Here is a 24,932-nt window from a genome sequence, read left to right as displayed (position 1 = left end):
TGTATAAGCTAGGCAAGTTCAGACGTTCCAATCTCTCAGGGTAGCTGAGGTGCCCTAGTGCAGGCACCAGTCTAGTGGCCCTCCTTTGGACATTTTCAATCAACTGACAGTCCCTAGCATATCTCGTGGACGGGGTGACAGTACTCCAGATGGGGAAGCATTTCACTCTTGAAGATCGCTACGAAGAACTGAACGTCTTGATATCTGAACGACCTTCGTATAAGACCTAATAATTTTGTTGCCTGATTTACCTTCTGTTCTCAATGGCCCGAGAACTTCAGCTCATTGTAAACATACACGCCGAGGTCCTTTTCACATTGTCTCAATTAATGCAGCTTTTTCGTCCCGTTGGGACATATGATACCCCTCCTTAGCAGTCATATCTTCGACTATTCTTGGAGCTCACAGAAATCCTTCTGCAGCTCTTCACAGTCTGCTTGGTTCTTAATTTCCCGAAATAACTTGGCATCATCGGCAAACATTTTTATGGAAGATTGTACAGCTTCAAGCATGTCCTTTATGAAGCAAACAAACAATACACTGCCCTGTGGTACTCCACTTGTGACGGGTAAACATGGTGATTTCGTGCCATTAATCATCACACAGTGCTTGCGGTCATGCAGAAAGTCTTCTATCCACGCTAAGACATTTCCCCGAATCCCGTACCCTTCCAGTTTAATTTTCGGCCTTTCGTGGGTACGCTGTCGAAAGCCTTGATAAAATCTAGGTATATATTGTCGATAATACCACCCTGTTGCAGAATATGGGTCCAAATATTCAATACCTTGAGTAATTGTGTTAAGCAGGAGCACCCCGGCATAAAACCGTGTTTCGTAGTAGATGTTCCATAGTGGCATCTCTTATAATGCTCTCAAGTACTTTACATACTATGCTGGTCAGGCTCACCGGTCTATAGTTGTTCGTGGAGTGACGCTCGCCCTTCTTGAAGATAGGACTCACATAAACCATTTTCCAATCATTGGGGACCTTTTGTTCAGCCAGGCATTTACAAAACAGGATCTTCAGGGGCTCGGCAAGCTCGTTGCACAACTCTCTTCGCACTCTAGGATGCACCGTGTCAGGCCCGGGACTCTTATGGACCTTTAGCTTTGACAGTTTATTTCTTATAACCTCTTCTGTAAACACAATGTGGGTCAGTGCTGTGTCGAACAGTCTGTCCTCAAACGCAGGTAGGTCAATCGCATCCTCTCTTGTGAACACCGAGGAAAAGAAGCTGTTCAATGCCTCAGCTTTGTCCTGATCAGAATCTGCGTAACTACCATCTTTAAGGCTCAGGTCTGATACTCCTACTCACATTTTTAATTTGAACTTTGCATAGCGGTAAAACGCCTTTGGGTTTGACTTGACCTCGCTTGCAACCAGCCTCTGGAACTCCTTTTCAGCCCTTCTACACTCTGACTTTGCTTGGTTCGTGGCTCTTGCATACATCTTCTTGTCCTGCTCATCGTTTGACCTAACCCAAGCCTTGAATTACTGGGTTTTCTTCTTAACTTTGTCGACCACCGCATGATTCATGTGTAGGGGTCTCCTTATATTCCTAGAGGCATTGGGTTTGGTTTGGGGTATATATTTATCGATCAAATGGTTCACTTTACTAGCTATGATATTCAGCATAGTGTCTGCGTTCTTATGCCTTACCCAGTATTTTACCGTTTATTTACTCTATAATTCCTATCAGTCTATAACACACTTACTAATATAATCTACCCACTAAACAAAGTCATGATACATACACTTTGGCTTTATATATATTCACTGACAAGTGCAGGGCTGACATAATAATGCTGTTGGTCTTTAACAACTAACTGTAAATAAAATTCCATATAATTATAAAAACCTACAACAGACACAATAATAAATGGTGAGTAGGAATATTTTTGATGTATTGTTTAAGTGTGTAATAATAATAATAATAATTATTATTATTAACAGTGTGTGTGTGTGTAAGAACAATCAAAATAGTAATAAACAATGGTCTTATAATTGGCCTTTTTGGCGTTAAATGGAAATTTTGGCGTTAAATTGGCCTTTTAAACATTAAATTGTCCTTTTAGACCAGGGGTTCTTAACCTGGGGTCCATGGATGGGCTTCAGGGGTCCGTGAAGGTCAGATAAAATTTAACATTTATATTCACTATACTTTGTGTATGTCATACACTGTATGAGGCAATGAATTTTCAATAAAATAAAGTATAATCATTACATGCAAAGTTGTGCTTATGTGCATTTTTCTAGGGAGGGGGGTCCATAGCTTTCACCAGATTCTCAAAGGGGTCCGTGACTCTAAAATTTAAACATTAAATTGGCTTTTTTTTTCCCCGTCACTTTTCAGTTTATTTTACCATTCGGACAATTGGTCTGTTCTTTGTTACTTTAATATGAATTTTACTATCCAGTGTTAGTACAGGAGGGAACTGGAGTATACCGGGAAAAACTGCGATATTTGGTATAGAGTCACACTACCGGATAATACCTTTCTCGGGCCATTACTCGAACTCATGACGAAATTGTAAGAAATACGTAGAGACTATTTGCCCTAATATTAAGAAGTAAACCTTGGCAACCCTCTGACGGTCTGACGAACTCCATCAGTTGCTCACTGCTCAGTATCTTCTCCGCGACGGTACTGTCAGTGTCAACATCACCTCCCGTCCCTCTTCACCGTTATCTGTCGAGTCACCGGATAGGCTACCCGTCTGTTCGTCCTCGATTGAGAATAAGTGTCAGTTAATTTTTAAAGTTCGTTAAAGATACAGCGATACTGTACAGTGAGAAAGATACGGGAATACAGTGAGAGGGTTACAGTGATACTGGGTTACAGTGATATGGGGATACGGGGTTACAGGGATACAGTGATAGGGGATACAGTGAGATGGTTACAGTGATACGAGGATACGGTGAGAGGGTTACAGTGATACGGGGATACAGGGATACAGTGATTGGGGGATAGTGATAGAGAAATACAGTGATAGGGGGTTACAGTGATACAGGGTTACAGCGATAGAGGGATACAGTGATATACAGGATACAGTAAATACAATAACAAACATATATACAAAGACAGGGATAAAAAAGAATAATACAGTAAATACAGTATATACAAAAGGTACAGCTGTGCCATACATAACATAAAAAGAATTACAGGGAAGAATAATGGAGTACAAAGATAAACAAATACAGGTACAGTTCACAGTCGGGTTAAAGTACAGATACAGTTGCGGACACAATTTCCCGGACACTTGATAGTACAGTAAATACAGTACTGTACTTGACCATTAGGTGAGGAGGATTGGAAATTAAAAACAAATTCAGATTTTTTTTCTCTCATTTTGTGGTTCTAACTTAATAATATATTGCCAAGTGTTCAGGGAATATTGTCCACGACTGTACATTAGTGGTTATTATTACAGCAATACAGTATACAAGTGCAGTGAAACCTCCATATAACGGATGTCTCCATATATTCCGTTAAATGGGAGTTAACGTCTAATGGACCCTCGATATAACGGACTTATCTCTCCATATAATGTTAGGTAGGGTGTTCCGCCTCTAACGGACCCTTGATATAACGAAATTTCATATCTATATAGTCCGTTAAAGAGAGATTTCACTCTACAAGATAAATTTCGGATAAAGTGCAGGTGTGGTATTTAAATTATCATGTGTTGAGAGTATTATTCAGGCGCTTAAAATCAGATTCCATATTTTGTAGTTGATGCAGAGAGAGAGAGAGAGAGAGAGAGAGAAAGAGAGAGGCAGGCTCGGTGGAGTGCTGATTACCGCTGACACTTGCTATTTCATCCCGGATTCAGTGATCAGGAAACACGTCACTGAGCGATCGATAATTAAGAGGTTGCTGACTACAGTAAAGCTTGTCATTGATGTGGATCAAGGTACTCGCAATATCTCCCATCTCTCTTTCCCTCTTTATATATTTATTTATTCTCCCTCTCTCCTTATGCCTCTCTGTATAGTCAATCTCTTTCTCCCTCTCACTCAGTGTCTCTTCATTACTCTATATTTTCCTTTACTCTCTTTATTTCTCTATCCCTCTTGCCAGCCTCTTCTCTTCTATGCAGAGAAAAATATCAGAGAAGCCGTGAGTGTGAGATAGTGAGTATGGGTTACTACGTGTGAGTGAGAGAGCGTAATGTAATTACAGTCTTGAACACACCATCATACATCTGGTAGTCTCTGATATCCTCCACACGACTACTACTATTGGATCTCCTCAACAAGAACATGCACACAGTTCTGACTTGACAGAAACACTACAAAAAACTGACAGGTTCAAGGTCCTATTGTAGTGGATATATCCCCTACAACTGCCGTTTGTCGCTGACTAGCCGACCCCTCTTCGAATTCCCCAGCCTATGCCTCGTGGTCTAAGGTCGGCAACCAGCGCCGCCTAACATAGCGGAGGTCAACTATCAAGCCACGCCTAACTCCGCTATATAAGACCTCACCTCGCCGGGACTTGCCATTCTTCTACCTACAGCCATCAGCAAGCACCACCTCCTCTGAGCACGCTCCCCAACCAGCTCTCTCTTCTACACGCTTGTAACCATGCTGCCACTTCCCAGCACCAAGCTACATTGTACATCCAATACAATATATATATACAGAAAACGCATTGTGAGATTCCTTTCTCCAACCCATCCTGAGTGTGAACCAACATCACGAAACCCCACACTGCCACCCCTACAGAACCATACTTAGGCTTTCAAAGGTTTATGTGACTATCGAGAGGCACCATACTAAGCTGGCTAACAAAATGTTGAAATTATACTGAGATATTAACGTCACTTGGCGCACAATTCTCCTCTGAAGAATCTGAGACAATTTGACGTCACGGTTTACGGGGAATGTGATAACACACAGGGCAGGTGAATGTGGGGACTCCCCGAGAAGCCCGCACCCCAACATCCCTCCACCGCCAAGTGACAGTCCTGGTACGTGCCATTATAAGGGACCTACCACACTTTGCTATAGAGAGATGAATTGTACAGGGTATTCTCTCTACATACTGTACACTTATTCTTACTTCACTACGTGCTGCCAGGATCCAGTTTCCTCGATTCTCGTCTCTAAATTTATCTTTCCTTTATGATCTGCAATAACCTCATCGACTTTGGTCTCGCAGCCAGGGCTATACCAGGATCAGCTCTCGACTTTGTCAAACTCAACAGCATCCTTTATCTCTTATCATCGTCAATCACACAATCCTTGCCAGCATGCCAACGCCCCCTAGCGCTACACACTGAACCACTACACCTGTACATGACCTGACTCATATTATGTTTATGCGCAGTGTGTAGTTTTTCCTGTGTGACACGTAGCATTGACAGCTGCCACCAGCGGGTACCAGTGACGAGCTCGGGGGAAGAAAGGACCTTGCCAGGCAACTTCTGTCAGCTGTGGAAATTAAAATTTAATGCACTGTGCTTTCTCTGAGACCAAGACTCGGGCATCTATAGGAATTATCTTTGACTTGAGCACACCTCACGCTGTGATATTGTGGGGTATGGGATATTTGGATCTCACTCAGGATGGGATGGATAAAGGAAACTCACGATGTGTTCTCTATATACATGTTGCATTGGATGTACAATGCAGCTTGGTGCTGGGAGGGCAGCATGGTTACAAGCGTGATGTAGAGAGAGCTGGTTGGTGCTCAAAGGAGGACAGCTGGTGGGTCGCCATGCTCGCCGGTGGGAGCGAGGACCGCCAGGCAGGCGGAGGAGGAGGAGGTGTTGCTGGCTGGTTGGCGTAGGTAGAAAGAGACAGGTCACCACGAGGTCAGGTCTTAAATAGCAGGGGGTAGGCGTGGCTTAGTAGTTGACCCCCGCTCCGTGATGTATGGCGGCGCTGGTTGACCTAGACCACGAGGCATACACTGGGGAATTGGTGAGGTCGGCTACTCAGCGACAAACAGCGTTTGTAGGGGAGAAATCCACTACAATTCTCCCCCTTCCCTCCAGGCGGTGTAGGAGACTTGTTGTCTGCAGGGTTGCATAGCACATGTGAGGCAGAACGGGCGGTGCATGCCTCATGTGAGACAACAGCGATGGCGTGGATGAGCCGGTCGCTGGACACAACTGTCTAGATACACAATATCTGTGAGAGTAAAGAGGAAGAAAAAAGGTGTGTGGAGGCGATGAATTTTGTTCTTCCCTCACGGCAGGTACAGAGTCGTCAGATGCGCCTGCTGGGGTGTGTGGGCCTGGGTCAGGAGCAGGGGCTGCGTCAGCAGAAGCGGATGAGGGCTCGTGACAGCAGCTGGGTCCACGACAGCAGCAGGGTGCAGGACATTAGCAGGGAGTACCTGAGGGAGAAAAGAGGGGTGTGTGGGTCCGCACTCAGGAACAGGGGCCGCGTCAGGAGAAGCGGCAGGGGGTACTGCTGGGCCGGGGTTGGCGTCTGAAGCAGGACGGGTGTGTTGGTCCGCGTCAGGAGCAGGGGCCGCATCAGGGGCGGCAGGGGTTACTGCTGGGCCGGGGTCGGCGTCTGAGGCAGGACGGGTGTGCTGGGGTCGGAAGAGAAGCGACTGTCTGCTTAGAGTAGCAGAGCTGCTCTAGGGTGTCTAACCTGCGGTGTAGAGACAGTAGCTGTAGAGCTGATGAGAGCTGCTTCTGTGTGGATAAGCCAGTCTTCCATGTTGCTTGAAGACTGGGAGCGTGATCAGTTTCTCCTCCATCCTGTGTGAGTGAGAATCTCCGGGGGTCACCATTTGTGGGGTATGCGATATTTGGATCTCACTCAGGATGGGATGGAGAAAGGAAACTCACGATGTGCTTTCTATATACATGTTGTATTGGATGTACAATGCAGCTTGGTGCTGGGAGGGCAGCAGGGTTACAAGCGTGATGTAGAGAGAGCTGGTTGGTGAGGGTGCTCAGAGGAGGACAGCTGGTGGGTCGCCATGCTCGCCGGCGGGAGCGAGGACCGCCAGGCAGGCGGAGAAGGAGAAGGTGTTGCTGGCTGGTTGGTGTAGGTAGAAAGAGACAGGTCACCACGAGGTCAGGTCTTAAATAGCAGGGGGTAGGCGTGGCTTAGTAGTTGACCCCCGCTCCGTGATGTATGGCGGCGCTGGTTGACCTAGACCACGAGGCATACACTGGGGAATTGGTGGGGTCGGCTACTCAGCGACAAACAGCGTTTGTAGGGGAGAAATCCACTACAATATAATCTTACTCTAAATTTTGTCTTAAGTAAAAATTATTTTATCTGACTCCCTCTTACACAAGAAACGGATAAATACAGCCACGTATCTGACTCTCTCTTACCCAGAAAACTGATAGATACAGTTCAGCCACGAAGTCAATTATCATTGTACAATTTTCCTACATCAACTTGGTAGAATTTTTTTTCAACTACAGATGTACCCCACTTAACGCGGTCAATTGAACCCAGAGGGTCCCGCGTTAAGTGAAATCCGCGTTAAGTGAACAACAGAACATATGGGATTAATTCCAATAGAAACCGGCCCGACCCCCAAACTCCACTTTTTGAAGGCACATACCTATGTTGTAGTAAAAATAACATCTTAATTTTATGATGGTACATGCACACAATTAATACTTAAGAGAAATAGATAAATACAGTTGCCAAGTTAATGTCCATTCAAATAATGGACTCAACTCCCTCCCCCTCTCACACTACACTGCCGGCTCTTCCCTCTCAGAGAAATTTTTGGGGGAAAACCACTAAATTTTAATAAATAATACCTCAAACTAAAGTTAGGATAATACAATTGACATTGCTGGATTCCTTGTAAGACCAGGAATATTTTGAATATAAATGTCATATATTTTGCACAAAAGATAACATAGTTACCTAGAGAAAAATTTTTATCTAAAATTTGTATGTTTAATGCAAAATATATGATGTTTATATTCAAAATGATCACCAAATTATAAGAATTCCAGCAATGTAAATTATATTCTGACCGGGTAATTTGTATGAATTTTATGAGCTAAAACAAATATCTTCAGTTAATAAAAAAAAAAATAATCTTCACGACACTATCTGTCAATCAAAGTACCCCACCTTGCCTCCCCCCCTCTTCCAACCGTACGGTCAGTCCCAACCCTCCCCCCCACCCCCCACCAATCCTCCCTTCCAGGGTGTTTAACATTTAGTATTAAATAATACCTCAGATTAAAGTTAGGATAATATAATTGACATTGCTGGATTCCTTGTAAGACCAGGAATATTTTGAATATAAATGTCATATATTTTGCACAAAAGATAACATAGTTAATTTGAGAAAAATTTTTATCTAAAATTTGTATGTCTAATGCAAAATATATGATGTTTATATTCAAAATGATCATCAAATTATAAGAATTCCAGCAATGTAAATTATATTCAGACCGGGTAATTTGTATGAATTTTATGAGCTAAAACAAATATCTTCAGTTAATAAAAAAAAAAAATAATTCTTCACGGGGTAACAGATGGTCGGTCGGTCCCTCCCTCCCCCCCACCCCCCACCAACCGTCCCAAGGAGATGTGTGGGATAACCACTAAATTTTAATAAATAATACCTCAAACTAAAGTTAGGATAATATAATTGACATTGCTGGATTCCTTGTAAGACCATGAATATTTTGAATATAAATGTCATATATTTTGCACAAAAGATAACATAGTTACTCTGAGAAAAATTTTTATCTAAAATTTGTATGTCTAATGCAAAATATATGATGTTTATATTCAAAATGATCACCAAATTATAAGAATTCCAGCAATGTAAATTATATTCTGGCCGGGTAATTTGTATGAATTTTATGAGCTATAACAGGCAGTCAGGCAGGGTGGCGGGTGGGGCAAATCTAAAAATAGCGTCTCGAGCCGGACACTCACCGTGTATATGTGGAAAAAATCCGTGTTAAGTGAAAGTTCAGCTCTGGCGAGGCACCGCGTATATGATAAAACGCGTTAAGTGAAACCGCGTTAGGCGGGGTAATACTGTATTTATAAATAGGTAGTCGATTCCCCAGAGATTTTTCCCTCAGAGAAAGGACTAGACAATCAAGGGGCATAACAAGATGACATGTTTAACTACAGCTCCTATGTGGAATAAAATAATGACAGGTGTAATTTATAGCTTAGCACAGGCGTTTAAAAACCCTAGCTGTTGAAGCACAATAACACAACATTAGTTGAAACTCAATTGTATAATTGTTGATGGCCACAGTAGTACTGTAGTATTAATACTACAATAGTGTAGTGTAGTATATAATACGCTCTTAAAGGAGCTGAAGCATCGTGATGCATTTGCATCATCATTGTCTCATAACTTCTTATTGTTGATGACTAGTATATTTACACATGACATTATAAATACAACCATGATATTACTTTAATGCCATTTATGCCGTCAGCTTGTCATAGTGGGCAAATTCTCCAGCTAAGAGAGAACAAGCATGCTTAACAAACAGCTGATTAAGGACTTGACATAGATGTTTAACTATGTGCTACATATTACGAAAAAATAAATTAACAAAATAATTATAAATTAGAAATAATTCAAACATCCTGAGAGGTGAATGAAAACATTTTCAAGTTGGGATAGAGCGTTACTCACGTTAAGTAACATACGGTAAGTGATAATCTAAGCCCCAGCAGGTAAACATCATCAGCTGACATTCACTTTAATAATTACTACTTGTTTTCCTCTCGCAGGTGCAAGATGACCTACCACTTGGCCTATATGAATCTACGGGGCCGCGGGGAGCCCGTCAGGTGGGTTCTGAAGGCCCTAGATGTGTCCTTCACCGAGGAGAGGATTGACGTCCTCACCCAATGGCTGTCCAGGAAGAATGGTGAGACTAGTTTTTGGTGCGGTGTACTGGTGGTGGTGATGGTAATAAGGACCTAAAGGTTGCAACCACTTTTTTTAATATAATTTATCTAATGCAGTCCGAAATCATAGCAGTAAGTTTTTACAAGTGGACTCTTAGCGATTTTTTTTAATACATGCAAAAGACATATCTCATCATTATGAGTAACATTCATTCTATACACTTACGTCGCAAATGAATAATAATGAACCTAACAGAACCTGACCTAGTCACCAAAGTAACCTTATTTAGCTGCAGGGCTCCCGGACCCCCGGTCATATTAAACAAAAAGTACTTATTTTGTTACCAGGTATCAATGAAAGCAACTTCGTTGAAGCATCATGGTGTAATTTTACTCTTTAGGTGGACGTGAGAGTACTGTTACAACAGACGACACGCGGTGACTACAGCTTTTCGAAAGAGTATGTACGGTAAATCACCCAAAATTTTAAATATCTCGGTTAATATATAGGACTAACCCGCCGGGCTGCATAGCGCCGATGAGGCCATGTCATCTCACGTCCAGAAAAGCCTCAAATTTCACAATATCATAAGTTCTTTCTGTTTAATATGCCGGGGAACTTGGGAAGTTAGGTTTAGGTAGATTTGTTTGATTTGGTTGGTTAGGTCTGTTTTTCATAGCCACAAATGTTAAGTAGCGTTTATTTTAAAAATATTAGTTTTTTTAACATATTTCCACAAACTACTATACTGTACTGCCAGATTCTGGGGTCACTAATTCTAAGGGGATAACTTAACTCTACTCTTAATCTTAAGGTCGCTGCTACCAGACCCCTCCCTGGACAGTATGTAGCTCATTAGGTAGCAGGCAGAGTAAGCTAGGCATTGGGTTGGTGTTTTTCATTGACCAAATCGAAAGTGGGAAGAAGGGTGGAACATCAAGCATGTCTTAACTATTTTATTCCTTGTAAAACATAGTGCATCCCATCAAAATACAAGAAGAGTTGGCCTTCCTCAGAAGAACAACTATGATTTTTGTTACATCTTACATTAATTGCACATCATTAACATACTCATTCCTCATAACAATCACTGACCTCCTTACCTCGGTCATTCCTTCTCACTATAACACCAAACACATCAAACTGCACCACCTGTTAGAGTATAACATCACCTGTTACATTACAAAATGAGTTGGCTTTCATCAGAAGAACAACTATTATTTTCAGTACATTTCTCTTGATGAGCAGATGGGATACTTCCCAGGTACTCATACCAGTATTGGTTCCACGCCTGGTATTAGGAAGTCGCTCCACGTAGCAACCGCGAAATTTCTCAAGTATACAGTGATTTTCTCCTATCCTGGGTGGTGATATGTAGGGTATCTACAGATTCACAGTGGAGGTGCATTACCACTGTGAGCAGACGCACCCCACATGGTGCATCCCTCAAGGTGGTGGTCCTGGCTGACGCTCTGAACGCGTGGTACCTGTGTTGGTGAGAGGGCGGGCATCACTGAGAATAATGCCTGAGGGGCTTTCATCACCACACACTAGTACACTATGACTTCACTTTATAACATCAGGCAAGGTTTTCAGATGTAAAAACTGCTAGATAAGTCTTTTTAGGGCTGAATAAAGCACGATGAAGGGCACTGACCTGTGTTGGTGAGAGGGCGGGCATCACTGAGGGCAATGTCCCACGCCTCTCACTGAACCAGGCCTACAGTTTCCAATCTTTACTTTTCACTTTGATTTCTTATGGTTCTCACATGAACACTTTCCTAATTATTGTGACCTTGTGCCTTATTAATTCATATCTTACTCCTAAATTACATACTAAAGTAAGGATCTGGTTTGACCGTTCTCGGGGAAATTAATTGGGCGATATCATTAACTCAAAACTGTAGTCCGGAGCGGAATGGACATCACATCGAACAAAGGCAAGTATCGTATTTTCATGGCATGGGTAGGTCCACTTCCCTTCAATCTCATTTAGAGATCCTCCCCTCACACATTGCAATCATTGAACACATTCATAAGATTCTCTGATCATTGTATTGTTCGTTTATATTATCATCTGATACCTGCGGTAGCTATGTTCACTAATCGTTCACAGACGTAAATAGAATTACGAGCCCGTATCAATTGGACCTTCCCAATCATCCTATAGATACCTTGAGTTCTTCTCAATGTTATGAGTACATACACTTAATATTATATGACCGTACCAGGGTACAATTCGTATAGAACTAACATCAACAGTCAGTAGGTGAGTTATCCTTTATCAACGTTTCCTGTTTTCTGAGATTCTACAAGCGCAGTGGATTTGAATGTCATGTAGCGTAATATGAATTAAAGAGTTTTTAGGGATGACAATGATGTGCGCAGTACACTACAACAGTGTCCACTATAATATAAGGATGAAAATCCGGCATTTTTATAATTGTTTTCAATAAATTTTCCCCGCGGGTTAGTCCTATATACTTTTATCCTTTTCACCACTGATCGGCTTGTTAGCCACTTGGGCGATCGGTCACGTCATTGATTACTTTTCCTTTTCTTTTATCCTCTTCACCAAAAGATAGGCTCATTAGCCGCTTGGCCGATCGGTCACATCTCTTACGCACTGTTGGCAAGTACTGGGCATGCACCGGCTCCTGAATGTGCCTGAACCCGCTCCAGTGTTGGTCAAGTCTTGTCTTGAAAGAGCTCACACTCGGTGCTGTCACAACACTTTCTGGTAGATTGTTCCAAGAGTTCACAACTCTCACTCCGAAAAAGTTTGCCCTCACAGTTTTCTGAACGCGGCTTCTTCAATCTTGAGCTGTGACCCCTTGTGAGGCGAGCGTCTGCCAGCTCCAAGTAAGGACACTAGACTGAGTAGTGCCCCTCGAGATGCTTATACACCTCAAGTAGGTCGCCCCTTGCCCGTCTGTAGTATAAGCTAGGCAAGTTCAGGTGCTCCAATCTCTCAGGGTACCTGAGGTGCCGAAGGGCAGGCACCAGTCTGGTGGCCCTCCTTTGAACATTTTCAACCAACTGACAGTCCCTATGTACTGCGCACATCATTGTCATTCCTAAAACCCCCATTTAATTCATATTACGCTATATAACATTCAAATCCACCGCGCTTGTAGAACCTCAGAAAACGGGAAACATTGATAAAGGACAACTCACCAACTCAATGTTACTAGACCATGTGTTGTATTGTACCCAGGTACAGTTATATCATATTAATTGTATGTATTCATAGCATTAAGGAAAACTCAGGGTATCCATAAGATAAATGTTAAAGTCCAGTTGAGCCGGACTAGTGTACTGTAGGACTAAGTGTGGATCAGGGTTTGAAGGTCATACTATTTACGTCTGTGAGCGTGTAGCGAACATAACTTCCACAGATATCATATGAAAATACGTACATGAGAACAATGATCTGGAAAAAGGATAAATGTATCAGAACTATGTGAGGTGTTGGAAGTGACCCAGAAACTATACTTGAAAGGAAATATCTTGTATGCGTCGGTATGAACTTAATACACCTCATATCCTCATGTGACATATACCCACGACAGGTACAGTGATCAGAGAATCTTATGTCTGTGTTCAAATAGTGCAATGTTGAGAGGAGGATCCCTCATTACAGTTTTAAGTGAAGTTGATACACCCTCACCATGAACATTCAGCCTTTGTTTTAAGGCGCGTCATGTACCCGCCTCGGGTGTGCCTCGTTGATATTATAACCCAATGAATTTACCCACGAACTAGCAAACCAAGACCTTACCTTAGTGTGTAATTTAGTATTAAAATATGTGTTTATACGACATGAGTGACAATATACCGAAAAGTGTTCAGGTGAGAACCGTAAGAAATAAAAGTAAAAATTAAAGATTGGAAACTGTAGGCCTACGCGGTGAGGAGCGGCGGGGCACTGCCTTCAGTACCCTCCGTTCTACCGTCACCTCAGGTCAGTGTCCTATCGGGCTATATCCCGCCCTATAATTAAGGTTTATATAGAAGTTATTACAGTTTAAAGCTTTGCCTGATATATAAGTGTAATAGTAACGTGTTAGGGGGTGTGATAACCGCCCGTCAGGCATTATTTCTCAGTACCCTCCGTTCTACCGTCACCTCAGGTTCCATGCGGTCGGAGTGCCTTGCTGCCCGGCAGCCATTATCTCTATGAGCGTCCCAACAGGTGGTGGCTACTCCCAGCTATGCCAATCCACTGTGAACCTGTGGATTTCCAGCACACCACTCCAAATGAGTAGTAACAAATAAGGAGACCGTGAGAAACTCTGCAGTCGTCACTTGGAGCGACTTATAATACCAGGCGTAGAAATAGTGCTGGTATGTCTCTAGGTGAAGCCCTCGTCTTTACCCACCGAGGGCGGTGTGCGAACGAGGTGCCTGTTGTGTATACCTAAAAGTTACAAGGAGTCCCATACCTGCAGGGGTGGAGTGTAACATGTGTGTTGAGATGGTGCTACTATGTATGATAACCGACGGTGCTATATTCCATACAGGTGGAGCAGTCTGATGTGTTAAGGGATAGTGTAAGAAGGAATGACCGAGGTAAGGTGGTCACAGATTGTTACGCAATAAGTATGTGGATGACACGCCATTAATGTAAGAGTCTGGGGCCCATCTGGGTAACCAACATTTTCGTTGTTCTTCCGAGGAAGACCAATTCATGTGTATGTTTTTTACCAGTATGCTTTATAAGGAATAAATTAATTAAGACATGTTATGGTTTCACCCTTCTTTCCCCTTATCGATCTGGTCAATGGAAAACCTAACCCAATGCCTAGTCCACTCTGCACGCTACCTAATGAGCTACATGCTGTCCAGAGGGGGTCTGGTGGCAGCGACCCTTAGAAATTAAGATTAGAGTTAAGTATTTACCCTTAGTATTAGTGACCCCCAATCTGGCAGTATACCTATCATATCTCGGGGACCAGACGGGGTGACAGTACTCCAGATGGGGAAGCACTTCACTCTTGAAGATCGTTACGAGGGACGGACCGTCTAGATATCTGAACGACCTTCTTATAAGACCCAATAATTTATTTGCCTGATTTACCTTCTCGCAATGGCCCGAGATTTTCAGCTCATTGTCAACATACACACATTACAGTCTCAAATAGTGCAGTTTCTTCATCCCGTTGGTACGCCCCAGGTGCATCCTCTTACACTTCGTGACATTGAATCTCAGCAGCCATTTCTTCGACCATTCTTGGAGCCCACAGAGGTCCTTCTGCAGCTCTTCACAGTCTGCTTAGTTCTTGATTTCTCGAAATAACTTGGAGTCATCGGCAAACATTTGTATGGAGGAGTGTACAACGTCAGGCATGTCATTTATGAAACAAACAAACAACAGCGGGCCCAATACACTGCCCTGTGGTACCCCGCTTGTGACAGGTATGGATGATGATTTCGTGCCATTACTCACCACACACTGCTTGCGGTCAAGTAGAAAGTCTTCTATCCACGCAAGGACATTTCCCCGAATTCCGTACCCTTCCAGTTTGATTTTCAGCCTTTCGTGGGGTACACTATTGAAAGCCTTGGCAAAATCTAGGTAAATATTGTCGATATTACCACCCCGTTCCAGAATATGGGTCCAAATATCCAATACCTTGAGCAATTGTGTTAAGCAGGAGCGCCCCAGCATAAAACCGTGTTGGCAATCCTTTACAAGGTTGTTTCGTATTAGATGTTCCTTAGCGGCATCTCTGATAATACTCTCAAGTACTTTACATATTATGCTGGTCAGGCTCACCGGTCTATAGTTGTTTGTGGAGTGACGATCACCCTTCTTGAAGATAGGACTCACATAAGCCACTTTTCATTCACTGGGGACCTTTCGTTCATCCAGGCATTTACAAAACAGGATCTTCAGGGGCTCGGTAAGCTCGTTGCTCAACTCTTTTAGCACTCTAGGATGCACCATGTCAGGACTGGGACTCTTATGGACCTTTAGCTTTGACAGTTTATTTTTAATACCCTCTTCTGTGAACACAATGTGGGTCAGTGCTGTGTCGAACCGTCTGTCCTCATACACAGGAAAGTTAGTTGCATCCTCTCTTGTGAACACTGAGGAAAAGAAGCTGTTCAATGCCTCAGCTTTATCCTGGTCAGAATCTGCGTAACTACCATCCTCAAGCCTTAGGTCTGATACTCCTACTCGCGTTTTCAATTTCGACTTTGCATAGTGGTAAAACACCTTTGGGTTTGACTTGACCTCGCTTGCAACCAGCCTCTGGAACTCCTTTTCGGCCCTTCTACACTCTATCTTTGCTTGGTTTCTGGCTCTTGCATACATCCTCCTGTCTTGCTCATCGTTTGACCCAACCAACGTCTTGAATTTCTGGGTTTTCTTCTTAATTCTGTCGACCGCCACATGGTTCATATGTAGGGATCCCCTCGTATTCCTAGAAGCACTGGGTTTGGTCTTGGGTATATATTTATCGATCAAATGGGTCACTTTACTAGTTATGATATTCAGCGTAGTGTCTGCGTTCTTGTACCTTAATGAGTCAGGCCAGTTGATACCACTCATCTTTTCTCTCATCCCATTGTAATTTCCCTTGTAATATTTGCATTTTGGCCTGGCCTTATCCTGAACTAGGTAACAGTTAAATCTGAATGATAACACTATATGGTGACTGGTGCCAACTGGGGCAAGGTGTTCCAGTTTGGCCACCATACCCTCCTCGTTTGTTATGATGAGGTCAAGTGGCTTGGGTGTTTGCTCCCCTCTGTAATGTGTCGGGTCTCTAACATGTTGGAACAGAAAATTATCTCTCAGAGTTTCTACAAAAAGAGTAGCAGGGTTATTCAAGTCAATTGGGGTGGACTCGTTTCTCCAGTCGATGTCGCCATATTTAAAGTCCCCCATGATAAGGAGGTGGCTCGGGTTGAGCATTGCTGCATTGTTTAATAAGGTTCTTAAGTTCCTTTGATTTAGTGGGCCACAGTTTGAGGATCTGTAGATACACCCGACGATAAGTAAGTCCACTCCCTTTAATTTAATTTTACACCACTTGGACTCTTCAAAAACATCCTCTCCCTGTACCCTCACCTGGCTGGCTCTAAGGTCATGCCTAGCATAGATAACCACACCCCTCTTGCAAGTTTCTAGAGAAAGGTTCGTAAATGAGTCATATCCAGCAATACTGAACTCACATTCCTCTGGGTCGATTCTCCTGTTCTTATACGACAGTTCTACAACTCCTACAATATCTGGTTGGTGTACTCTTAGTAGTGTTTCAAACTCCTCTCTCTTATCGAGAAACGTGTTAGTATTAGTGTACATGACAGTCAAGCCAGAATTTGTTCTCGGTAACGTCTCTGCTCTTAGTAGTACCCCGCCCCCCCATTCTCAGAAGCTGCAGCATTTGCTAAGTACACTGTATTTTGCAGGGTGTGGTTAGAAATGTCATTGTTTACACGGTGCTCGCCTCCTCCCGAAATAACTTGGCGTCATCCACAAACATTTGTACGAAGGAGTGTACTGCGTCAGGCAGGTAATTTATGAAACAAACAAACAAAAGCGGGCCCAAGCGGTACCCTGCTTGTGACAGGTACAGATGATGATTTCGTGCCATTAACCACCACACACTGCTTGCGGTCATGTAGAGTCTTCTATCCACGCTAGGACAATTCCTCAAATTCTGTACCCTTCCAGTTTAATTTTCAGCCTTTCATGTTTTCTGACATTGTTTACGAGTTGGCAGTGCAGGGCCATTATAGCATACACTACATTGAAATCTGGTCATTTTATTTTTCTTCCATGTGTTACCTTCCAATATTCTTTTAAATGTGTCAAAATAAACTTATTGATTGTACTGTTCAGTTTGCTTTACCTGATATCGAAGGATATTACAAAATATTTTTAGAACATTTTACAAAACGTTTAGTGTACAAAAATATGTTTTAGCTATATAATTATTGATTTTGTTTCTAATGCCGTATAATTTTTTTTTTTCAGAAAAGTTTGCCTGTTTCATATAGTTTGGGCTAATTTTTGTAATATAAAACAAGGAATCCATAATACATGTACATAATTTTCATTTTTCTTCATATTTTTTGCTGCTCATATCAGATTAAAAAAATATATATATTAATGCCAGATATGGATACATATATGTTTTACCATGATAAAAAGTAGTAAAATTTTTTTACCATTTTCATATTTTATCTTATAATTACTAATTGTTAATGGACGAATGTAATTACTAATCTTGGCATGTGTCTAATGGATAGTTTACGAAGCCCTTGTGTACGGGTTGCCCTCTGAGCTAAATAAAATCATTTGGCGTTAGCCTGATAAAACGTTAAAAGCGACTTCCCTGTAGTGAAGGTGTTATAACACCTTATTGTAGTTGATGAAATACAGTAATGCACTATAGTGCTAACATCAACTCTACTTTTCTCTCATATGTATATCAACATGATGTGTCTCCCCTCATTAGAATTTGAGTGGGGGCAGACGCCGGTATTGATGGTTGATGGGGTACAGCTGCACCAAACCACCACCATCTGCCGCTACCTGGGCGAGAAGCACCACCTGGCCTCCACCGACCTCTGGAATGCAACCCGCCAGCAGGAGGTGGTCGAGGCCTTCCATGATGTTTCGTTCGACTTCTCCCTTGCCTTCACTGCCAGGTTAGTTTTGTGACTTTCATAGCATTGAATAGCACTACTACTGTGTTTGTGTGTGAGGCTGCTCCACAATAGCATGAGTGGCCATTTCCTACATAATTGTCACCCAATCTGAGTTCTTCCCCATACAAAAAAGATTATAACAAGGATGTATCGTGGCACCAACCCTCTTTTTGATTTTCTTGGCTCCCTTCCTTAACCATGCCAGTGGCAATCTAGCCTGCAGGGTGGACATCCAATAACAGATGAAGGGACCCAACATAGGATCCTGAACACCTATGCAGATGCATATGCACACTTCATTCTTGAGGTGAATGTATGCAAGACACAGATTCTGTTTCAGACTGCCACTGGCTTACCCATGCCTCCACCATATATTCAGGGTAAAGGTACTACCCTCTCCAGTGTAAACCATTTCCAGTACCTTAGCTCCCACCTGTCCACCACCGCAGACATCAATGAAGAGATCCAACATTGAATCAGATGTACGTCTCATGCCTGTGTCTTCTGTTGTAAGGAGCTGAAATTATCTACAAAGATGTAAGTACAGTATACAGTGACCCCTCGGTTAACGAACTCAATCCGTTCCAGAAGGTCGTTCGTTAACCGAAAAGTTCGTTAACCGAAACCATTGTTTCAATGGGTTTTTGGGTAATTGGTTCCAGCTCACCGAAAATTTCCTAAATTCAACAAAAATGGTAGAAAAGTTCACTTTCTTTGAGGTGTGTTTGTAGAAGGCTCCTGGATGATGATGATGATGATGATGATGATGATGATGATGATGATGATGATGATGATGATGATTATGATGATGATGATGATGATGATGATGATGATGGGATTTAGAATTGGGGTGGAAGAGAAGTCACCCCATGGCGCCATTTCACCCATAAAATTTTAGCTCTCTTGGTGTAATTCAAGATTATTTTCTTTAAATCAACACTGCACTGCATTATATATTGTCAATATGTAAAATATATTTCAAAATGACCAATAATTTGCTTGGAAACACAGAAAAAAAGTGTTTAGTTGAAGAGAGTCTCAAGCAAGATGTTACCTCCAGTGAAAACAGAGAGAGACTAACGCCTGTTTGCTGTGTTAAGAGGCTGGATGCCGCGCATTAAACTAGTCACTTTACCTTCAATTATGTTCAATAATCGTTAAAATGACTAAAAAAATGAATATTAAACTTTTAAAATTATTGAATAGTATAAACTTCTTGATATTTACTAAAATAGTAAGGAATTTAAGCCCTAGAACCGATTAATGTATTGGCGGACTGATACTAAAGCTGGTTGCCCGGTCAGTGCAAGCGAAAACATGTTGAGGTCGGTTCGTAAGAAATTCGTTAACCGAATTTTTGTTCGTTAACCGAATTGAAGATCCTTATGGAAGGCAGTTCGTTAACCGAAATTTCGTTAACCGAGGCGTTCGTTAAACGAGGGGTCGCTGTATATCAATCCCTATTCTGCTGTATGTCAACAAGACATAAGTCACAAACAGGAGACACCTCTTTGCATCTGAGACTTTCACCAGCATAGACTAGGTTTCATCCTCCGAGTCTACTGGGAAGAGAAGAGGTCAATTGCCGTATTCTCACTTACACCAACTGCAGAAGCACTGAGGCTGACATTATCCACGAATAAATACATTGGACTGGCAATGTAACCTGCAAGGACGACAGTAGGCTGCTAAAGCAGGTACTCTACTGCTAAGGTACCTAAAGAATGGTAACTGCAATGCAGACGGGCAACGGGAAAGGTATAAGAATAGTCAAAAGACAAACCTGAAAAATTGCCATCTTGACCCCTCACTTTTGTTGTTATCCTTGATTGAAGATCACTTCTTTTTGTGAGAGTGGAGGCAAGACTGTAAAAAAAAAAAATAAATATGTAAATAAAATAATAATATGAAGTGCCACAGGTGAAGACAAATACAGAAAGTTTAGATTATATGTGTCCATGACTGCATTTCATTGTCCATCTTTACTTTATCCTCTTTGCCACTGATTGGCCTGTTAGCTACTTGGGCTTATAACACTACTTTGTACAATCAAAGACATAAGTCATGTCGCGATTTAGTCCGAAGATTAAATATAACTAGTGAAACATTATGAGAGCCCCCTACAACAAGGCAGAGCGCATCAAAAGTTTAGCCATTCGGCATATGTTTTCACCAAATTTCACAACACGACTTTTGTCTTTCATTGTACATCCCTATTGACTAATAAGTGAAAGGCTACTATTGATAAAGTCTGTTGAATACTGATACAGTGAGAAAAATGAAATGGCTACTCTACTTATTTACTTACCTTAATCCTTTTTGTCTTGTCTGCTCACTACTGGTCAGTTGTCTGTTTTACATTGTTGGAAACTACTGAGACTGGGCATATACAGGGTCTTGAATGTACATGAACTTGTTCCACTGTTGGTCAAGTCTGGAGTTAACAGAGCTCATTGTCACACTACTCTCCAGCAGACTAAGATCATTATGTTTGCTCCTCTAGGATAAAGCAAGATGAGACACTGAAGAATAATTCATTGGAGAAGGCCAGAAAACGGCTGCTAGAGATTGTCCTTATCCTGGAAAGCCGTATTACAGATCAAGGCTGGGTCCTCTCCCATGATGTATGTAGTTGTATGATTTTTTTTTACATTTGTTGATGTGTATTACTTATTAAACAAAATAGGGAAGTTTGGTTTCAATTTTATGTTCATATACACTGGTTGTTATATTTTTAATATTCATTATTAAATGTAAGAGTTTTCCCAAAGAATACAGCAATACAGTATACTGTAAGTAATTTATATAATACACCTTACCACATTACTTCAATCTCACCTGCCCATCATCCCAACCCTCCAGTCTTTCCTTTCCCAATGTTTCAACCACAAATATCATCTCCTTTACTATTGCTTGTGTTCTGCATACCCTGTATATTAAAGCTAGATTGAGTAATAACTTCAATTAGTGATCATTAATCAATACACAAATACCATCAAAGATCACTGGCATTTTAGTTTACATTTCACCACTTATTAGCAAATGAGCTGTTTGAGCAATTGGTCTGTTCTTTGTAATGACCTATATTGTCCAGTGTTAATACAGGAGGAAACTGGAGTACCCAGTGAAAACCTGCCATGTTTAGTAGGGTCACACTGGATAATAATACCCTTATAATGTGTGGTGGTAAATCCTCTCCCATCTCACTACTGCTACACTTCAGGTTTGTTTTCATGTAGTTACCATTGGCATCTGGATAGATTTAATCCTTCTGGCCCCTTCACTATGGGGATGCCACTTTCTAACTCCAGACAATTTTATTCAACAGAGACCCCCATACACAGAGTTAATAAACTGTATAACAGCATAAATACTGTACCACTTTAGGTAATTTCTATAGTTAAAAAAACACTTTATCAAAACAATGTGTATAAATAAAAGTTGATAGTTAGGGAGACAGACATTTATAATAACCTGGATAATCTTACACAGATGACGTGGGTAGATGTGTTTTTGGCCGCGTACCTGGAGAGCTACTCTGCTTATTTCCCAGAGATACTGGAGGGAGTCTCCAAGACCCAGGCCTTGATGGAATGTGTCATGGCCCTCCCAGTCATTAAGGCCTGGCTGAAGATAAGACCTCACTGGAGCTCACTTGAGGATCCTCAAAACTTTCTTTAGTCTAATAAATAAGTCGGCAGTAAACCCTCAATTAGAGTGGTTTTGCTTAAATACAGTCAGTTAATTGTGACCACCTTTTTAGATACATGATTAAGCCTGGAGGTTAATGGGCCTACAATGTTCAATCCCTACCTTCTTCGTGGCACTAAAGATGCCGACACCCTAACATCCATGCACCATGGTGCTCTTATTTCTGTTTTGCTATTGATCTGTGAGTCATGTGCACCACTTGCTTTAAATAATGTATGTGTTCACCAGAGTTTAAAGAGGAAGGAGAGTAAAGGTAGCAAAAAGAGTAATAAGCCAAGTGCAAAGAAAGTGTTACCTTTAGTTCAGAAATTGAGATTTGGGTCAGACTTGGTAAGGGTGAAGGTTCCAAATTAGAGGCCATAACTTTGAGCCTTAAGTAATGATGGCAGCAGAACAGGAGCAAGTGTTTCTGTCATTGCACCTCAAGGAGCTATATTTTCATTTTCTGGTCACTACTACAGTATTCTGCACAAGATGGGGAGACTTTAATCTATGATAGAGGATCAAACACAAGAGAGTGCCAGTGGCTGGCTACAGTACTAATACATAGAGAAGAAAAGAAATTGAATGATCACTCGAAGTAAGAGACTGCAGTACAATTACAAGTGAAAGGAGTGAGGAAACACCTTTTGCTGCGAGCAAAGAATTGTTTGAAAAATTTAAAGAAAAGTTCATGAGTATAATGTAGCACACAAGTATCCCCAGAGCTGCCAAACTCATCTGAGATACATATTATAAACCAGAGCAAGTTTATATGTATAAGGAACTAATTTATTTGGGATGAGAATGCCAGAGAAATGTCCTACAGGGTTTAAAGGTCGCTAAACACACACACACCGACTCTTTTTCCCTGGGGGAACACCTTGGGTGATTTTATAGTGGAACCAATGCTTATTTACAGAACCTTGAACCCCAAGCACTAAAGGGAAAAGATAAGTCCAAAGCTTGGTCACTACAAAATATTTTTAGGTTTCATAATTGTTTCATAACTATGTACAGTGAAACTGCATCTGCCATCAAAAACCTTTTATACAAGGTGTTATTAACTTCCTTATTTTTTGATGCCAAATTTGATATCAGTGGAAGGTTTTTTCATTTAAATGCAATGAAAGCACAAAGAAATGCATCTTAAAAAAATAAGTGGTCTAATGAGGACATTCATCTACAGTGGATAACATCTATCCTGGTCACCTGATGATAAGATCTACTTTCGCTGTAGTCAGTCAGGAGGAACTAATGAATGCCTAGCCTCCAACCCCCATGATCCCATAAGCCCAAAGCATTTTTTTTTTTAACAGATTTCTTTTCCAGTAATTTTCAGGAATGTCACCACCATGTACATTAATGGTTTACTGCCGTTTGATTCACATTCATTGACAATGTCAGAGTAACAATCTTAACATAAAATGTCATTTGGTGAATAATTTTCATTTAACATAAAGCATTATTTAGCTCCATAATACTGTGTATCATATACCGTACGGTAGTACTGTATAGACAGTGTATTAGATTCATTAAAAATATGAAGAGGAAAGTTACATGGTGATGTAGTGTAAATTAGGCTTAAATAAATGAGCACATGATGCAGTTTGCACCTAGTACAGTACAGTACAGGTTGTACCTCTCTAGTCCGGCAACCTCAGGACCTGACCGGTGCCGGACCATGGAAATTCACCCTTTTCCTGGATAGATAGTGACTTGTGCTTATGCCTGGAAGCACTAGCACCACTTTCTCTGCGTCATGGTCTCTTTGAAGACATATTGAAGGGTTAAATGTCGTATAGTAGCTTCTCAAATTTCGCGAGTTTTTAATTCTTAACGTATTTTATTGGAACACACAAAAAAATAAATAAATAAAAATTTTGACGGCGGAAACTTGAATTTCGACGGGTTTGAACGGCCAGCCAACGTGCAGACGACGTGCATAATCGTGTAAACAGCGTCATTTCTCTTATGTACAAAAGATTCATTGTTGTTTATTACTGAATGTCTTTTTTATTGAATTAATGTTTATGTGTGCAAAATGAGCACTAGAATTCATTAATAATACGTAGAATATTAAAACACACGAGGAAATGACACAGCATTGTTTTCATTGATTACAAAACCAGTGACTGACTGGTTCTACATATAAAACTGAAGAAAATAAGACCTTGGTTGTAGCTGTAGTAAAATTAATTTGGTTGTTTTAAGTAATGTTATTTAATGTTAATAAATGGAACAATAGAAGTAGCTAACGATAATGGTAAAGAAAAAGAGAGATCGCATATGTAAGTGCACATGCGCACACGTGAAAACATATCGTCATTACTTTACATAAGAATATGAAAGCAACACTTATTTACTGTTCATATATATTTTAATTAATGTTTCTGAATTTGTTTTTATTGAATCAATGTACGTGTGTGCAAAATTAACAATACAATTTATTAATAATACGTGGAATATTAGAGGAGACGAGACGGCTGCCGGCATTGTTTATGTTAAAGCTTACGAAACCAGTGATTGATTGGTTCTACATATAAAACTGAAGAAAATAAGACCCTGAGTTTAGCTGTAGTAAAATTAATGTAAAAAATGAATATGGTTGCTTGAAGTACCTGTAATGTTATTTAATGTTAATAAATGGAACAATATAAGTAGCTAACCATTAATGGTAAAAAAAAAAGTGAGACTGCTCGTATGTAAGTGCGCACATGTGAAAATATATCGTCATTACTCT

At 41.2% G+C, this 24,932-nt stretch overlaps 1 protein-coding gene across 1 annotated transcript; it reads left to right on the top strand.

The window, feature by feature from the left end:
• Positions 1–2,640: 2,640 nt before the first annotated feature.
• Positions 2,641–23,670, top strand: LOC121874596 (hematopoietic prostaglandin D synthase-like). The gene is made up of 5 exons (XM_042378819.1): positions 2,641–2,743; positions 9,712–9,851; positions 18,307–18,499; positions 21,003–21,123; positions 21,992–23,670. Exons 2-5 carry the CDS (start codon positions 9,719–9,721, stop codon positions 22,178–22,180), a joined length of 636 nt encoding a protein of 211 aa, XP_042234753.1. The 5' UTR covers positions 2,641–2,743; positions 9,712–9,718; the 3' UTR covers positions 22,181–23,670.
• The last annotated feature ends 1,262 nt before the right edge of the window (positions 23,671–24,932 follow it).

This window comes from Homarus americanus, unplaced genomic scaffold (assembly GCF_018991925.1).
Source record: "Homarus americanus isolate GMGI-L3 unplaced genomic scaffold, GMGI_Hamer_2.0 scaffold34360, whole genome shotgun sequence".
Classification (NCBI taxonomy): domain Eukaryota; kingdom Metazoa; phylum Arthropoda; class Malacostraca; order Decapoda; family Nephropidae; genus Homarus; species Homarus americanus.
This window is presented reverse-complemented; position numbering and strand designations above follow the sequence as displayed.